At 44.6% G+C, this 16,540-nt stretch overlaps 1 protein-coding gene across 8 annotated transcripts in view; it reads right to left on the bottom strand.

Annotated features, from left to right (window-relative positions):
* EPS15L1 (epidermal growth factor receptor pathway substrate 15 like 1) overlaps positions 1 to 16,540 on the bottom strand; it is a 411,806-nt gene that overhangs the window by 262,373 nt on the left and 132,893 nt on the right. For 5 of the 8 annotated variants that reach the window (XM_063914522.1, XM_063914523.1, XM_063914524.1 and 2 more), the window contains exons 11-13: positions 14,709 to 14,865; positions 5,419 to 5,454; positions 5,182 to 5,244 (exon numbers count right to left, since the gene is read on the bottom strand). In XM_063914522.1, coding sequence (XP_063770592.1) covers positions 5,182 to 5,244; positions 5,419 to 5,454; positions 14,709 to 14,865 — 256 coding nt within the window. The remainder of the gene's footprint in view (positions 1 to 5,181; positions 5,245 to 5,418; positions 5,455 to 14,708; positions 14,866 to 16,540) is intronic. The other 3 variants (XM_063914519.1, XM_063914520.1, XM_063914521.1) reach the window with 3 other exon arrangements.

Raw genomic sequence — 16,540 nt, 5'->3', positions numbered from 1 at the left:
AGCATACAGGACAAATAGAGCCTCTGTCTTCCTAGTAAGAGCCGTTCTAGTGTCCTCCGGAAGAAACACTCTCTGTAGCTCCGTGTCTAGAATCATGCCCAGGAAGGGCAGCCGAGTGGCCGGGATCAACTGAGACTTTGGCAAATTTAGAACCCAACCGTGTTGTCGTAGAACCGACAGGGAGAGATCCACATTTCTTAACAACTGTTCCTTGTACCTCGCCTTTATCAGGAGATCGTCCAAGTACGGGATAATTGTAACCCCTTGCTTGCGAAGGAGAACCATCATTTCTGCCATGACCTTGGTGAAAACCATCAGGGCCGTGGAAAGCCCAAACGGCAACGTCTGAAATTGGTAATGACAATCCTGCACCGCAAATCTCAGGAAGGCCTGATGCGGAGGATATATCAGGACGTGTAGGTAGGCATCCTTTATGTCGACTGACGCCATAAAATCCCCCCCCTTCTAGGCTGGAGATCACAGCTTGAAGAGATTCCATCTTGAAAGTTTTCAAGTATGGATTGAGGGATTTTAGGTTCAGAATCGGTCTGACCGAACCGTCCGGCTTCGGTACGACAAAGAGGCTCGAATAGAACCCTCCCCCCCCCCCGTTGGGACGAGGGAACGGGAACAATGACCCTCTGTTGACACAACTTTTGTATCGCAGCATTTACTACCTCTCTTTCCGGAAGAGAAACTGGCAAGGCAGATATGAAAAAGCGGCGAGGGGTCATCTCCTGAAACTCCAGCTTGTACCCTTGAGACACTATATATCTAAGACCCAAGGATCCAGGGCTGATTGAACCCAGACCTGACTGAAGATCCGGAGACGGCCCCCCCACCGACACGGACTCCCGCAGGGGAGCCCCAGCGTCATGCGGTGGACTTGGTAGAGGCGGGGGAGGACTTTTTGTCCTGGGTGCCTGATCCTGCAGGCAACTTCTTTCCCCTTCCTCTACCCTTTGAAGCGAGGAAGGACGAGCCTTTACCTCGTTAGTATTTGTTATGTCGAAAGGACTGCATCTGTTGATGGGGTGCCTTTTTCTGTTGTGTGGGAACAAAAGGAAGAAAAGATGACTTACCCGCAGTAGCGGTAGACACCAGGTCAGCCAGGCCGTCACCAAACAAGACACTACCTTTGAAGGGGAGAGCTTCCATATTTTTCTTGGAGTTGGCATCAGCATTCCATTGATGGTTCCACAGCGCCCTCCTGGCCGAGACCGCCATGGCCTTGGCTCGTGATACCAAGAGGCCAACATCTCTCGCCGCATCCTTCAGGTAATCTGCAGCGTCCTTGATATAACCAAGAGTCAAAAGAATATTATCTTTATCAAGGGTATCCATATCAGAAGCTAAATTATCAGCCCATTTAGCAATAGCACTACTCACCCATACCAACACCACAGCAGGTCTGAGCAATGCACCAGTATTAACGAAAATGGCCTTCAAAGACGTTTCCAGCTTGCGATCCGCCGGATCCTTAAGAGCAGCCGTGTCAGGGGACGGAAGCGCCACCTTCTTGGACAAACGGTATAGAGCCTTGTCGACATTCGGAGACGACTCCCATTTTTCCCTGTCATCAGAGGGGAAAGGATACGTCATAAAAATTCTCTTGGGAATCTGCCACCTCTTGTCCGGCGACTCCCAAGCTTTTTCACAAAGAGCATTAATTTCATGAGAGGGGGGAAACTTCACCTCAGGTTTTTTCCCTTTAAATAGGCAAATCCTTGTTTCCTGAACTGCAGGTTCGTCAGAAATATGTAAAACATCTTTTATAGCCACAATCATGTACTGAATACTCTTAACTACCCTTGGGTGTAAAGTAGCCTCATTAAAATCGACATCGGAATCAGAGTCCGTGTCGGCATCTGTATCTACCATCTGGGTAAATGAACGTTTTTGTTACCCTGAGGGGGTCTGCACCTGAGCCAAAGCATCCTCCATGGATTTTCTCCATGTCTGTGTCTGAGAATCAGATTTATCAAACCTCTTAGACAACAAAGCAACATTAGCAATAAGTGTACTCAACATAGCAACCCAATCAGTAGTCGGCTGTGCCGACAGAGCCAATTCCAGCTCCTTTTCTGCTCCCCCAGTAACTTCCTCCGGGGAGGAACACTCAGCCTCAGACATGCCGACACGAAGTACCGACACCCAACACACACACTGGCCAAATAAAGGGGACAGCCCACAGGGAAGCCCAGAGAGAGAAACACAGAGGAAGTATGCCAGCTCACACCCCAGCGCCCATATGCTACACCACAATAATATATGTCAGCAGCGCTGTACTAATAATAATAAAAAGCACCAAAATATTTGTCGTTCCCCCCCGCCACCCCCCGTTTTGCTCCCTTTTACGTGTGAGGTCCGGGCCAGCGTTCTCTGCAGCGGCTGTGGAGAGAAGAAAATGGCGCTGGTGAGCTGTGCGGCTAAGCCTGGCGGAGGTCTGATATACGGTGCCCAGGCACCGAATGTGGCTTTTACCAGTGCAAAATACCTCAGTAACTGTTGCCCAGGGCGCCCCCCCCCCTCCCCCCCAGCGCCCTGCACCCTGTGAGTGCAGATGCAGATGGTGGTATGTGTGGGAGCATGGAACGCAGCGCTACCGCTGCGCTGTACCTCCGTTACTGAAGTCTTCTGCCGTCTGAAGTCTTCGGTTCTTCTAATACTCACCCGGCTTCTTTCTTCTGGCTTCTGTGAGGGGGGTGACGGCGCGGCTCCGGGAACAAGCAGCTAGGCAAACCAAGTAATCGAACCCTCTGGAGCTAATGGTGTCCAGTAGCCTAAGAAGCCGCAGAAGTAGGTCTGACTTCTCTCCCCTCACTCCCACGTTGCAGGGAGCCTGTAGCCAGCAGGTTTCCCTGAAAATAAAAAACCTAACAACAGTCTTTTTCCAGAGAAACTCAGTAGAGCACCCCTAGTGTGTGTCCAGTCACTCCTGGGCACAAAGTCTAACTGAGGTCTGGGGGAGGGGCATAGAGGGAGGAGCCAGTTCCCACCCAAAGTCTTTTTAGTGTGCCCAAGCTCCTGCGGATCCCGTCTATACCCCATGGTCCTTTTGGAGTCCCCAGCATCCTCTAGGACGTAAGAGAAATAGCAAAAAATCCCCCGTGTTTTGTAACAGTAAATACAGAGCACAGACAAAGGATTTAAGTGGTATGGGGTGACTGGAAAACACAGTGAGAAATCCAAACAGTATACCCTGTGTAGCACTATACATTATATGAGACCCTGACGCACCTAGTTCCCCAGGGTACAGAATATAGTGATAGCAAACGTGTGATACACAAGAGTGGAATCCACACAGCAGCTATAGGCACACTCCGTAACAGGTACAATGCAGGAGTTATAACATATAACCATAAAACTGCACTGGACTAGTAATCACATATAGGTATGTATGCATGTATACAGATATAACAATGCACAGTAAACACTGGATGTATATCACAGAATACTTGTACTAAATATTCAGATAGCAGTACACTTGTTCTTAACTAACACTGTCTAAAATGACATGTAGAATACTTAAGTGTCTGTAAATGCACAGCGCTGATGATACAGGCGGCTTTACAGAGGAGACAGTGCCCAGCAGTCCCGGAGATCAGCCCAGCTATGTAATGTCGCCAAAATCTCTTCAGGGAGTGAGGGAGGGAGGGAGAGAGAGAGATGCAGCTCCAGGGCGGGAACACCAGCAGTAGATGGTGCCCGGAGCTGGGGGAGGGGCTACAGGTCAGCGCCTTATCCCCTCCGCTGGACTTTACCACCAGGTACTGTGGAGCCTTTTGCAAATGGATTATAATAAATCTGACCTGTGCTCATTGCCCTGGTGGATATAGTGGGGTCCCTGTGCGAAACAGTGTCCATTTCCTGGGATTGCGATTTTCCTTACCTCCCCCCTTTCAAGTGCAGCCATGCAATCCTGGAGTAAAACAGCAGTGGTGTGCCTGAACAAAACCGGTGTCCCTCCGCTGCAAGTACCCGGGAACCAGGCCGTGGGAGTATACAGCGCCACTGAGGGAGGTGATGGAGCTGCAGCACAGCACGTCATAAAGACATAGAAAGTGTTGCGGCCCTTGAAGTCTTCTAAAAAAGCTCTTTTTAGGGCTGCCTAGCACAGCCCCACCTGTTAGTGACCTGCACTGTAGGCACCAACTTACAAACTGAGCTCCACTACCTGGAGGCGGGGCTAAAGAGGAGGCGGTGCAATGCATCCTGGGAACAGTCAAAGTTTTAGCCTGTTGGTGCCTCGGATCAAGATCCAACTCCACACCCCGATGTTATTCCCTGTGGAATACCAGTGTACCCCGCTGCAGAAATTACTTTTGTGACCATTGTTAAAAAAATAGGTAATAATGAGGGTCTGCGGTCAATTTACCGACAATCAAAATCCCGACAGCACTTCATCGACAGTCAAAATCCTGACAAGTTCAAAATCACGCAAGGAGACTGTGCAGATTACTTTGCTATATGATACCTGTATATTGTGTGTGACTGAGTCTGTATACAGAGCAGAATATAACTTGTATTGGCAAAAAGCTGCGGCTGCTACATTGCAGCACTTTCTGTACAGATTCAGAGACTCTGTTGCACACAGATATACAAGTGTCATATCAGCAGTGTCTCCTTGTGCGTCTTAGTCAAACTGCTTTGCAACTAAGACGCGTTTTTGGCAAAAATAAAAAAGAAGCAAAAAAGACACCCGGCATCTCACGTCATCTGGCGTCACCTGTTCTCCTTTTTTTATTACTGTAAGACTTCTAATAAAATCTTTAACAAAATAAATGAACTATAACATTTTATAATACATTTAAGTGGTTACTTTGTTCTAATGCTTCATGTACAACAGGAACTGGAAGGCAAACAGTGAGGAGTCACACCATGCTGTATTGTTCTAGGTGCAGAGAGAAAGTTTCATGCTGTGACCTCAGTCATGGGACTGCATGCCAATATAATGCCTGCACTGTTGGAAACACTGCCGTATGCCATTTGTATTCATATGAAAGGAAAAGCTATCAGCAAGGCCATATCATTTGTTTTTAATGCAAATATTAGATATTATCATGCTTCATAAACTCTAAAAACTATGTAGAGCAGCATGAAAAGGATAACCATAATAAAGTGTTCATGCAGAAACACATGGCATGCCAGGAAGGGAGTACTAAGAGAGGGTCTACTCACACGCCGTATGTCTGTTAGGCTCGCCATGTCATTTCCTATGGGGGCCATGTAACCAGACAAGGTCTGGGGAAAGGGTAGGGAAGAAGCCACAGATGGAACAAAGTACATACAGAACAGATTTAAATAACTAACGAAAAGAACACAAAGTTTTAGGGAGTGTCTATGTAATGCTCTATATATCTAAAAGCTATAAATAATAAATTTCAGCATCACTATAGTTAAAGAACATGTACTTACTGTTACACGGAAGATAGAATCTGCTCTCACTGGACACTTTAAATAAAAATAAACAACTTCTAAATCTCTATTATACCTACTCCACAAAAGACATAAAGCTTGACCAGTTGACACAAAATTAAAGAGAAAAACATGGAGTTTAGGCATTCTGTCCAAAAACAACTGAAAACTAAAGAAATAAAATAAATTAAATAAGTCACAGATCATACATCTTCAGCTATGAAATTAATTAAATAGGACAAAAAAAAGAAAAAAATTACAATATTAAGCAATGACAACATGCCATCCTGGTAGGAAGGAATGACCTTTGATACAGGGGTGGACAAATACAACTTGGCAACCATAGTAAGGTGACTGGTGCTGAAATGCACAGACCATCTTCCATATAACTGGCATCTACTAATAGCCACTGCCAGATTCTCAGAAAAAATAGTTTGCACAAGCACGCCATTATTAATAAACTGCGATAATGGCAGGTATACTGTGGGGAAACTGATATTGGTATTCTCTTGGGGCACTGGCTATAATAAGGGCAATGGCTGGCAAATTGTGGGGGCACCGACTGGTATACTGAGTGAGCAGTAATTGGGTGCTTATATGCTGTAGAGAGGCAGCCTTTCCGAGAAGTGCACCGATGCAGGAATGCTATAGGGGACTCCTAACTTTTGCCTGTGGTTCTTTGCTTCCTTGTAGACATGCCTTAGAAGTACCACTAAAGCAATAGATCTGGGAGACCATACAACTTGAGAAAAAACAGAGAGCAGAAAGCTGTTCACAGACGTCGTGCAAAGCCTTTGTAACCTGCACTGGTTGTAAATCCACATTAAAAAGCATTGCTCAACCAGCAGAAACCGATAAATCCATCAACGTCTTTGGCATCTAGGTTGTTCTTTACATAATAAGTAGTGCTACTAAAAAATTTACAAAAAAAACTGACTGATCAAAATTGTCAAGTTTCAATAATAAATTTTCTTAACCGCAATGATGTCACTAACATGGCAAAAAAAAAAAATGGATATTATGAATGTTGTAATAATGAAACCATAATTAAAAAATTATTCAAATGACCACGATTCCAATAAATTATATATCTAAATACGAATTTGTCAACACCTAATATAACGATACTAATAATAACCTTAGATTCCAAATACTATAAAAGGATATGTAGCTCTATGGAAAAAAGTAAAGTGCATGAATAAAGCACAGTAAAAGCAAACAATATAATGAAAAACAAATACAATTTATTCAACACCCACAATGCGAATTAAACAATAAAAAGATTTGTTGCTTGAGTGACAGCAGATGGTCACAAGGTGAAGCTAAGTGACAAAAGGGAAAGAGGGGAATGGGCGAACGAAGATGGGAAATGTGGAGAAGAGTGATAGGAGTCTGTCAACTGCTATAATGGGTTGTCTGAGGACTCCAAATGGCTGAAACTTATTGGGGGAAATGAAGGAGAATGTTGGCTACATTCCATTTGGTATACCTGCAAATGTTGTTAATAGTAGACAGATAGGAAGGAGGTTTTGAGTCTTCCCAGCGTGCAGCTATATAAAATTTCATGTCAGCTAATGTGTGAGGTATGAGCTTTTGTGTACGATTAGGAGTATCTAGAATGTGATAGGATTCACTGAAGCAGTGAAAAGAGTGGAGAAGTGAGCCTGTGAAAAAGTTGCCCATGGAAAACCAATCAGCTGCTCAATACAATTGTATAGTATGCAAATTATAAATGTTACTTCAATGCTGATTGGTTGCCATGGGCAAATTCTCCACTGGCTCACTTCTCCACACTTTTCACTGCTTCATGAATAGACCCCTAGGAGAGGAAATGAGGCATCTGGATGTTCGTGGTATAGTGAATTAAGCAGTGAGGCCCATATATAGTGGTCTGTGAGTCGCAAAAGCTCACAGAGATTTAGCCCATAGATTTAAAAGCAAAAATAAATTAAAAGAAATCCAGGTTCCTGCAACTCGCAGAATTATGATATAATGGCCTGAATCTCATTCCATAGGATGGCTGCTTTAGGACAGTGTTAACATACATAAGAAAGAGTACCTTCACAGAGATGCAAACATAGGAGGAGATTTTAATGCAAATGGAGGTTTTAGAAAGGTCAGCCCTAACCTTATCTCAGGTTCAAGGGATTTACCCATGTCCTGCCCACTTCTGAGCTTATGATAAAACTTGCTGTAGGTGGTCGACTAAGTTTCACTATGGTTTGTTATAAAGTTGAAATAATAAGAATTTACTTACCGATAATTCTATTTCTCGGAGTCCGTAGTGGATGCTGGGGTTCCTGAAAGGACCATGGGGAATAGCGGCTCCGCAGGAGACAGGGCACAAAAAGTAAAGCTTTAGGATCAGGTGGTGTGCACTGGCTCCTCCCCCTATGACCCTCCTCCAAGCCTCAGTTAGGATACTGTGCCCGGACGAGCGTACACAATAAGGAAGGATTTTGAATCCCGGGTAAGACTCCTACCAGCCACACCAATCACACTGTACAACCTGTGATCTGAACCCAGTTAACAGTATGATAACAGCGGAGCCTCTGAAAAGATGGCTCACAACAATAATAACCCGATTTTTGTAACTATGTACAAGTATTGCAGATAATCCGCACTTGGGATGGGCGCCCAGCATCCACTACGGACTCCGAGAAATAGAATTATCGGTAAGTAAATTCTTATTTTCTCTATCGTCCTAGTGGATGCTGGGGTTCCTGAAAGGACCATGGGGATTATACCAAAGCTCCCAAACGGGCGGGAGAGTGCGGATGACTCTGCAGCACCGAATGAGAGAACTCCAGGTCCTCCTTAGCCAGGGTATCAAATTTGTAGGATTTTACAAACGTGTTTGCCCCTGACTAAATAGCCGCTCGGCAAAGTTGTAAAGCCGAGACCCCTCGGGCAGCCGCCCAAGATGAGCCCACCTTCCTTGTGGAATGGGCATTTACATATTTTGGCTGTGGCAGGCCTGCCACAGAATGTGCAAGCTGAATTGTATTACACATTCAACTAGCAATAGTCTGCTTAGAAGCAAGAGCACCCAGATTGTTGGGTGCATACAGGATAACAGCAAGTCAGTTTTCCTGACTCCAGCCGTCCTGGAACCTATATTTTCAGGGCCCTGACAACATCTAGCAACTTGGAGTCCTCCAAGTCCCTAGTAGGTGCAAGGCACCACAATAAACTGGTTCAGGTGAAACACTGACACCACCTTAGGGAGAGAACTGGGGACGAGTCCGCAGCTCTGCCCTGTCCAAATGGACAAACAGATATGGGCTTTTTTGAGAAAAAAACCACCAATTTGACACTCGCCTGGTCCAGGCCAGGGCCAAGAGCATGGTCACTTTTCAAGTGAGATGCTTCAAAACCACAGATTTGACTGGTTTTAAACCAATGTTATTTGAGGAATCCCAGAACTACGTTGAGATCCCACAGTGCCACTGGAGGCACAAAAGGGGTTGTATATGCAATAGTCCCTTGACAAACTTCTGGACTTCAGGAACTGAAGCCAATTCTTTCTGGAAGAAAATCGACAGGGCCGAAATTTGAACCTTAATGGACCCCAATTTGAGGCCCATAGACACTCCTGTTTGCAGGAAATGTAGGAATCGACCGAGTTGAAATTTCTTCGTGGGGCCTTTCTGGTCTCGCACCACGCAACATATTTTTTCCACATGTGGTGATAATGTTGTGCGGTCACCTCCTTTCTGGCTTTGACCAGGGTAGGAATGACCTCTTCCGGAATGCCTTTTTCCCTTAGGATCCGGCGTTCCACCGCCATGCCGTCAAACGCAGCTGCGGTAAGTCTTGGAACAGACATGGTACTTGCTGAAACAAGTCCCTTCTTAGCGGCAGAGGCCATAAGTCCTCTGTGAGCATCTCTTGAAGTTCCGGGTACCAAGTCCTTCTTGGCCAATCCGGAGCCATGAGTATAGTTCTTACTCCTCTACGTCTTATAATTCTCAGTACCTTAGGTATGATAAGCAGAGGATGGAACACATACAACGACTGGTACACCCACGGTGTTACCAGAACGTCCACAGCTATTGCCTGAGGGTCTCTTAACCTGGCGCAATACCTGTCCCGTTTTTTGTTCAGACGGGACGCCATCATGTCCACCTTTGGTATTTCCCAACGGTTTACAATCATGTGGAAAACTTCCCGATGAAGTTTCCACTCTGCCGGGTGGAGGTCGTGCCTGCTGAGGAAGTCTGCTTCCCAGTTTCCATTCCCGGAATGAAACACTGCTGACAGTGCTATCACATGATTTTCCGCCCAGCGAAAAGTCCTTGCAGTTTTTGCCATTGCCCTCCTGCTTCTTGTGCCGCCCTGTCTATTTACGTGGGCGACTGCCGTGATGTTTTTCCCACTGGATCAATACCGGCTGACCTTGAAGCAGAGGTCTTGCTAAGCTTAGAGCATTATAAATTTAGCCTTAGCTCCAGTATATTTATGTGGAGAAAAGTCTCCAGACTTGATCACACTCCCTGGAAATTTTTTTCTTTGTGTGACTGCTCCCCAGCCTCTCGGGCTGGCCTCTGTGGTCACCAGCATCCAATCCTGAATGCCGAATCTGCGGCCCTCTAGAAGATGAGCACTCTGTAACCACCACAGGAGAGACACCCTTGTCCTTGGATATAGGGTTATCCGCTGATGCATCTGAAGATGCGATCCGGACCATTTGTCCAGTAGATCCCACTGAAAAGTTCTTGCGTGAAATCTGCCGAATGGAATTGCTTCGTAGGAAGTCACCATTTTTACCATGGCCCTTGTGCAATGATGCACTGATTTTAGGAGGTTCCTGACTAGCTCGGATAACTCCCTGGCTTTCTCTTCCGAGAGAAACACCTTTTTCTGGACTGTGTCCAGAATCATCCCTAAGCACAGCAGACTTGTCGTCGGGATCAGCTGCGATTTTGGAATATTTAGAATCCACCCGTGCTGTTGTAGCAGTATCCGAGATAGTGCTACTCCGACCTCCAACTGTTCCCTGGACTTTGCCCTTATCAGGAGATCGTCCAAGTAAGGGATAATTAAGACGCCTTTTCTTCGAAGAAGAATCATCATTTCGGCCATTACCTTGGTAAAGACCCGGGGTGCCGTGGACAATCCAAACGGCAGCGTCTGAAAATGATAGTGACAGTTCTGTACCACGAACCTGAGGTACCCTTAGTAATAAGGGCAATTTTGGGACATGGAGGTAAGCATCCCTGATGTCTCGGGACACCATATAGTCCCCTTCTTCCTGGTTCGTTATCACTGCTCTGAGTGACTCCATCTTGATTTGAACCTTTGTAAGTGTTCAAATTTTTTTAGATTTAGAATAGGTCTCACCTAGCCTTCTGGCTTCAGTACCACAATATAGTGTGGAATAATACCCCTTTTCTTGTTGTAGGAGGGGTAATTTAATTATCACCTGCTGGGAATACAGCTTGTGAATTGTTTCCCATACTGCCTCCTTGTCGGAGGGAGACCTTGGTAAAGCAGACTTCAGGAGCCTGCGAAGGGGAAACGTCTCGACATTCCAATCTGTACCCCTGGGATACTACTTGTAGGATCCAGGGGTCCTGTACGGTCTCAGCGTCATGCTGAGAGCTTGTCAGAAGCGGTGGAACGCTTCTGTTCCTGGGAATGGGCTGCCTGCTGCAGTCTTCTTCCCTTTCCTCTATCCCTGGGCAGATATGACTCTTATAGGGACGAAAGGACTGAGGCTGAAAAGACGGTGTCTTTTTCTGCAGAGATGTGACTTAGGGTAAAAACGGTGGATTTTCCAGCAGTTGCCTTGGCCACCAGGTCCGATGGACCGACCCCAAATAACTCCTCTTCCTTTATACGGCAATACACCTTTGTGCCGTTTGGAATCTGCATCACCTGACCACTGTCGTGTCCATAAACATCTTCTGGCAGATATGGACATCGCACTTACTCTTGATGCCAGAGTGCAAATATCCTCTGTGCATCTCGCATATATAGAAATGCATCCTTTAAATGCTCTATAGTCAATAAAATACTGTCCCTGTCAAGGGTATCAATATTTTTAGTCAGGGAATCCGACCAAGCCACCCCAGCTCTGCACATCCAGGCTGAGGCGATCGCTGGTCGCAGTATAACACCAGTATGTGTGTATATACTTTTTATGATATTTTCCAGCCTCCTGTCAGCTGGCTCCTTGAGGACGGCCCTATCTATAGACGGTACCGCCACTTGTTTTGATAAGCGTGTGAGCGCCTTATCCACCCTAAGGGGTGTTTCCCAACGCGCCCTAACATCTGGCGGGAAAGGGTATACCGCCAATAATTTTCTATCGGGGGGAACCCACGCATCATCACACACTTCATTTAATTTATCTGATTCAGGAAAAACTACGGTAGTTTTTTCACATCCCACATAATACCCTCTTTTGTGGTACTTGTAGTATCAGAAATATGTAACACCTCCTTCATTGCCCTTTACGTGTGGCCCTAATAAGGAATACGTTTGTTTATTCACCGTCGACACTGGATTCAGTGTCCGTGTCTGTGTCGACCGACTAAAGTAAACGGGCGTTTTAAAACCCCTGACGGTGTTTTTGAGACGTCTGGACCGGTACTAATTGTTTGTCGGTCGTCTCATGTCGTCAACCGACCTTGCAGCGTGTTGACATTATCACGTAATTCCCTAAATAAGCCATCCATTCCGGTGTCGACTCCCTAGAGAGTGACATCACCATTACAGGCAATTGCTCCGCCTCCTCACCAACATCGTCCTCATACATGTCGACACACACGTACCGACACACAGCACACACACAGGGAATGCTCTGATAGAGGACAGGACCCACTAGCCCTTTGGAGAGACAGAGGAAGAGTTTGCCAGCACACACCAAAAACGCTATAATTATATAGGGACAACCTTATATAAGTGTTTTCCCTTATAGCATCTTTTTTATATATTTCTTACGCCAAATTAGTGCCCCCCCTCTCTGTTTTAACCCTGTTTCTGTAGTGCAGTGCAGGGGAGAGCCTGGGAGCCTTCCCTCCAGCCTTTCTGTGAGGGAAAATGGCGCTGTGTGCTGAGGAGATAGGCCCCGCCCCTTTTTCGGCGGCCTCGTCTCCCGCTCTTTAACGGATTATGGCAGGGGTTAAATATCTCCATATAGCCCCCGGAGGCTATATGTGAGGTATTTTTTGCCAAAAATAGGTTTACATTTGCCTCCCAGGGCGCCCCCCTCCCAGCGCCCTGCACCCTCAGTGACTGCCGTGTGAAGTGTGCTGAGAGGAAATGGCGCACAGCTGCAGTGCTGTGCGCTACCTTAAGAAGACTGAGGAGTCTTCTGCCGCCGATTCTGGACCTTCTTCTCGTTTCAGCATCTGCAAGGGGGCCGGCGGCGAGGCTCCGGTGACCATCCAGGCTGTACCTGTGATCGTCCCTCTGGAGCTAATGTCCAGTAGCCAAAGAAGCCAATCCATCCTGCACGCAGGTGAGTTCACTTCTTCTCCCCTAAGTCCCTCGTTGCAGTGATCCTGTTGCCAGCAGGACTCACTGTAAAATAAAAAACCTAAGCTAAACTTTTCTAAGCAACTCTTTAGGAGAGCCACCTAGATTGCACCCTTCTCGGCCGGGCACAAAAATCTAACTGAGGCTTGGAGGAGGGTCATAGGGGGAGGAGCCAGTGCACACCACCTGATCCTAAAGCTTTACTTTTTGTGCCCTGTCTCCTGCGGAGCCGCTATTCCCCATGGTCCTTTCAGGAACCCCAGCATCCACTAGGACGATAGAGAAAAGACCCTTATATTGGAGCACTAAGAGGGATGAGCCGTGATAGATGGTGGTATGTGTTTCTACTGAATTATAAAAATGTCTCAAATGCAGATATTGATAATATTGTGACTGAGGGGTTCCAAATCTTGCTTAGATGTTGTCAAAGGTTGGAAACAGTGATGAGCGGTGAGGTCGGTAGAAAACCTAATATCATGACGAATCCAGTAAGAAAAGGCAAAAGGTATTGAAGCCTGTGGGGAATTTGAAGGTTGTTTCATAATGGTGTGAAGAGGTTGGTTTACATTATATCCATTGGTTGTAGAGTTACACATTACTATAGAAAGGACAGGGTAGGGAAAAGACTTGACTGTGTGGGTTTATGTTGTGGTTTAGTCTAAAATAAAAACAATGGAGACAAAATATTAAAACTATAACCACCTTCAACCTTACAGCGTGAGTGAATGTAGGAGAAGGTACTGGCATATATGGGTAGCCCTATAGTATTTTATTAAGTTAAGAGCATGTAGGTCTCCCTTGTGAATGGGTTTATACAGGGTCTCCACGCAGACCCCTGGTTTTCTAGCCTGCCATATGGATTTGGTGGCCACCTGCTACAATTATTAGAATCTGAACTTCAGTGAATAATAATGAACTACAGTATGCTGTGATGTCTACAAAGCTAAGCTACATGTTTAATATTAAAACAACCAATAAACATGAGCAAACACAGCCTGTAACATGGCAGTTAGGATATGATTGTCTGGTACTTTATCTCTGTCCACTTTGTCTCACTCCAAGGCTTAGTAAATAGACCCCAGTTACAGATCACTAACTGCATCAACTGAATATGATGCTTGTTGGTGAAGAGAAACTGCAGAGTACTGAAGTTTGATACGACTGTACTGCAACAATGAATCTACCTCACCCCCAGGAACTGGCCAGCAATGTAATAACCACTTTAAAGAAACACTGCCTTATACCCCTTTCACACATGAAATTACCGCGTGAAGCAGTACCCGGTAATTTCACGAAAAACATGTGTCCTTTTTCTGTGTGAAAGGGTCAACCAGGGTTGAAATTCCAGGGACTTTGACCCAGAAATTTACCAGGGTTGGAGACACGGGAATGTCGACCCGGGTTGACCTTTTCATACAGACAAAATTCCTATGTTGGTTTGCAAATTACCGGGTCGAAATTCTTGACCCAGTAACTTGCTTCTCTCTGTGTGAAAGGGAAGAGGGGAGGGGGTCAGACAGAGCCCGGCAACACGACCCAGGTAATTGCCGGGTTTTCTGTCTGAAAGTGGTCTTAAAGTGCTTACCAGTCTGCTACTGTACCACCAGAGAGGTGTCACACATTAATACACTAACAAATAATTCTTTATAAAACTTCAGGTTGAACAAAAAGTGTAAGGATTCTCTATTGAGTAACAAAACTTTTTTTTTTTTTAGGATTTCTAGTTTAACAAGCTTTTTTATTGCTGGCAATTTCCTACAGAAAGCGAAACAAGAAATGCAATATTGTGGGCAGTAAATTATTACCTGTATGGGGGTGTTCCTCTCTGCTGGAGGGATCATATCAGGAGACAAAACCTGGGGAGGATCAATGCCTTTGCTGACTTTCTGCTGTATGAAGTACATTGCAAGAGCAAACTGGTCCTTGTTCAACTTTCCCATTTGCCTGGTGTCAGCAAGAGCCCTATGGAAGATGACTCATCAGTCTCTCGCACTACTATTTTTTATTTATTTTATTTATAAATCTGTTTACTAAGATTCTTTTTTATCATAACACAGAAAAACATAGCATGCCAAGCAGATATATATTGACACAAGACAAAAAGACATATTGATTAACATCCAAAGACAATATAATCACTATAAAATCATACATGTCCAAAAGAAAGAATGGTGATCATAGATAAACTTGCCAATAATCCAACAAATATATATATATATATATATATATATATATATATATATATATATATACACACAGGTTGAGTATCCCATATCCAAATATTCCGAAATACGGAATATTCCGAAATACAGACTTTTTTGAGTGAGAGTGAGATAGTGAAACCTTTGTTTTTTGATGGCTCAATGTACACAAACTTTGTTTAATACACAAAGTTATAAAAAATATTGTATTAAATGACCTTCAGGCTTTGTATAAGGTGTATATGAAACATAAATGAATTGTGTGAATGTACACACACTTTGTTTAATGCACAAAGTTATAAAAAATATTGGCTAAAATGACCTTCAGGCTGTGTGTATAAGGTGTATATGTAACATAAATGCATTCTGTGCTTAGATTTAGGCCCCCATCACCATGATATCTCATTATGGTATGCAATTATTCCAAAATACGGAAAAATCCGATATCCAAAATACCTCTGGTCCCAAGCATTTTGCATAAGGGATACTCAACCTGTATTAAAAAAAAAAACACACACTAAGAGAGAGAAAAAAAAAACGAAGGATGTAAGGGGGAAAAAAAGTCTAGGAAAAAACATGAGGGGGAGGGACATACTGTAGGGAAAAAAACACACCAAAATCAAGTCATCGCAGTGGATAATAGAGTACAAAAATATTAAGCAGTAAAGCCTGTAATGGGCACATTCAGTGAAAAATACCACAGTAGTGCGTGGCCTGCCTATCCACAGTATCAAAGCTTGCCATCGATAGAGAGGGGGAATCAAGTGATCCGTCTCCGCAAGAACCAGGTAGTGTTTTCAAACGCTTGCAAAATTTGGGTTTGCATTGTAGGGTGTAGCGAGTCAATATATATATTCACCATCTTTTGTAAAATCGGACAACTACCATTTTAACATCAGGGAAAGATGCTCGTCTATCAAAATAAAGGAATTTAAGAAAGAGTCGCTGAACTGTAGATAGAAAAGAGGGGCTTTTATGACTACATTGAGTCAGAATGGCCTTTTTAGCTGCCGTTATAATTATAATATGTAGAGGTAAAATGGTTTTACTGTGAGGGCCCAAATCCCAATTAGCAAAATGTAAGTAGAGAAGGGCCAGAGGATCTGGCTGAAGATACAGGGTAAAGAGACCATTAATAAACATTACCACTTTGTTTTCCAGAAGCGCCTTATTTTAGGGCATTCCCAGAAATTATGATAAAAGGTGGCCGCCGGTGAGCCACACTTAGGGCATTGACCAGTCTCCTCTACAACCATACAAGATCTGTGGTGCTGGGAAATATAAGCCCTGTTCAATACACGATAGTGTACTTCCTGCAATAATGCAGTACGTAAGTGACAAATGAAAGTCAAAATGACGTAGCAATACCTCCATAGTAGAGAAATTGAGAATATCTTTCAACCAACTATCATGGACTGTCTTCCATATAGTGGTAG

Source organism: Pseudophryne corroboree, chromosome 1 (genome assembly GCF_028390025.1).
Source record: "Pseudophryne corroboree isolate aPseCor3 chromosome 1, aPseCor3.hap2, whole genome shotgun sequence".
Lineage (NCBI taxonomy): Eukaryota > Metazoa > Chordata > Amphibia > Anura > Myobatrachidae > Pseudophryne > Pseudophryne corroboree.
Note: the sequence above shows the minus strand (reverse complement) of the source record. Positions and strands in the feature narration are given on the sequence as shown.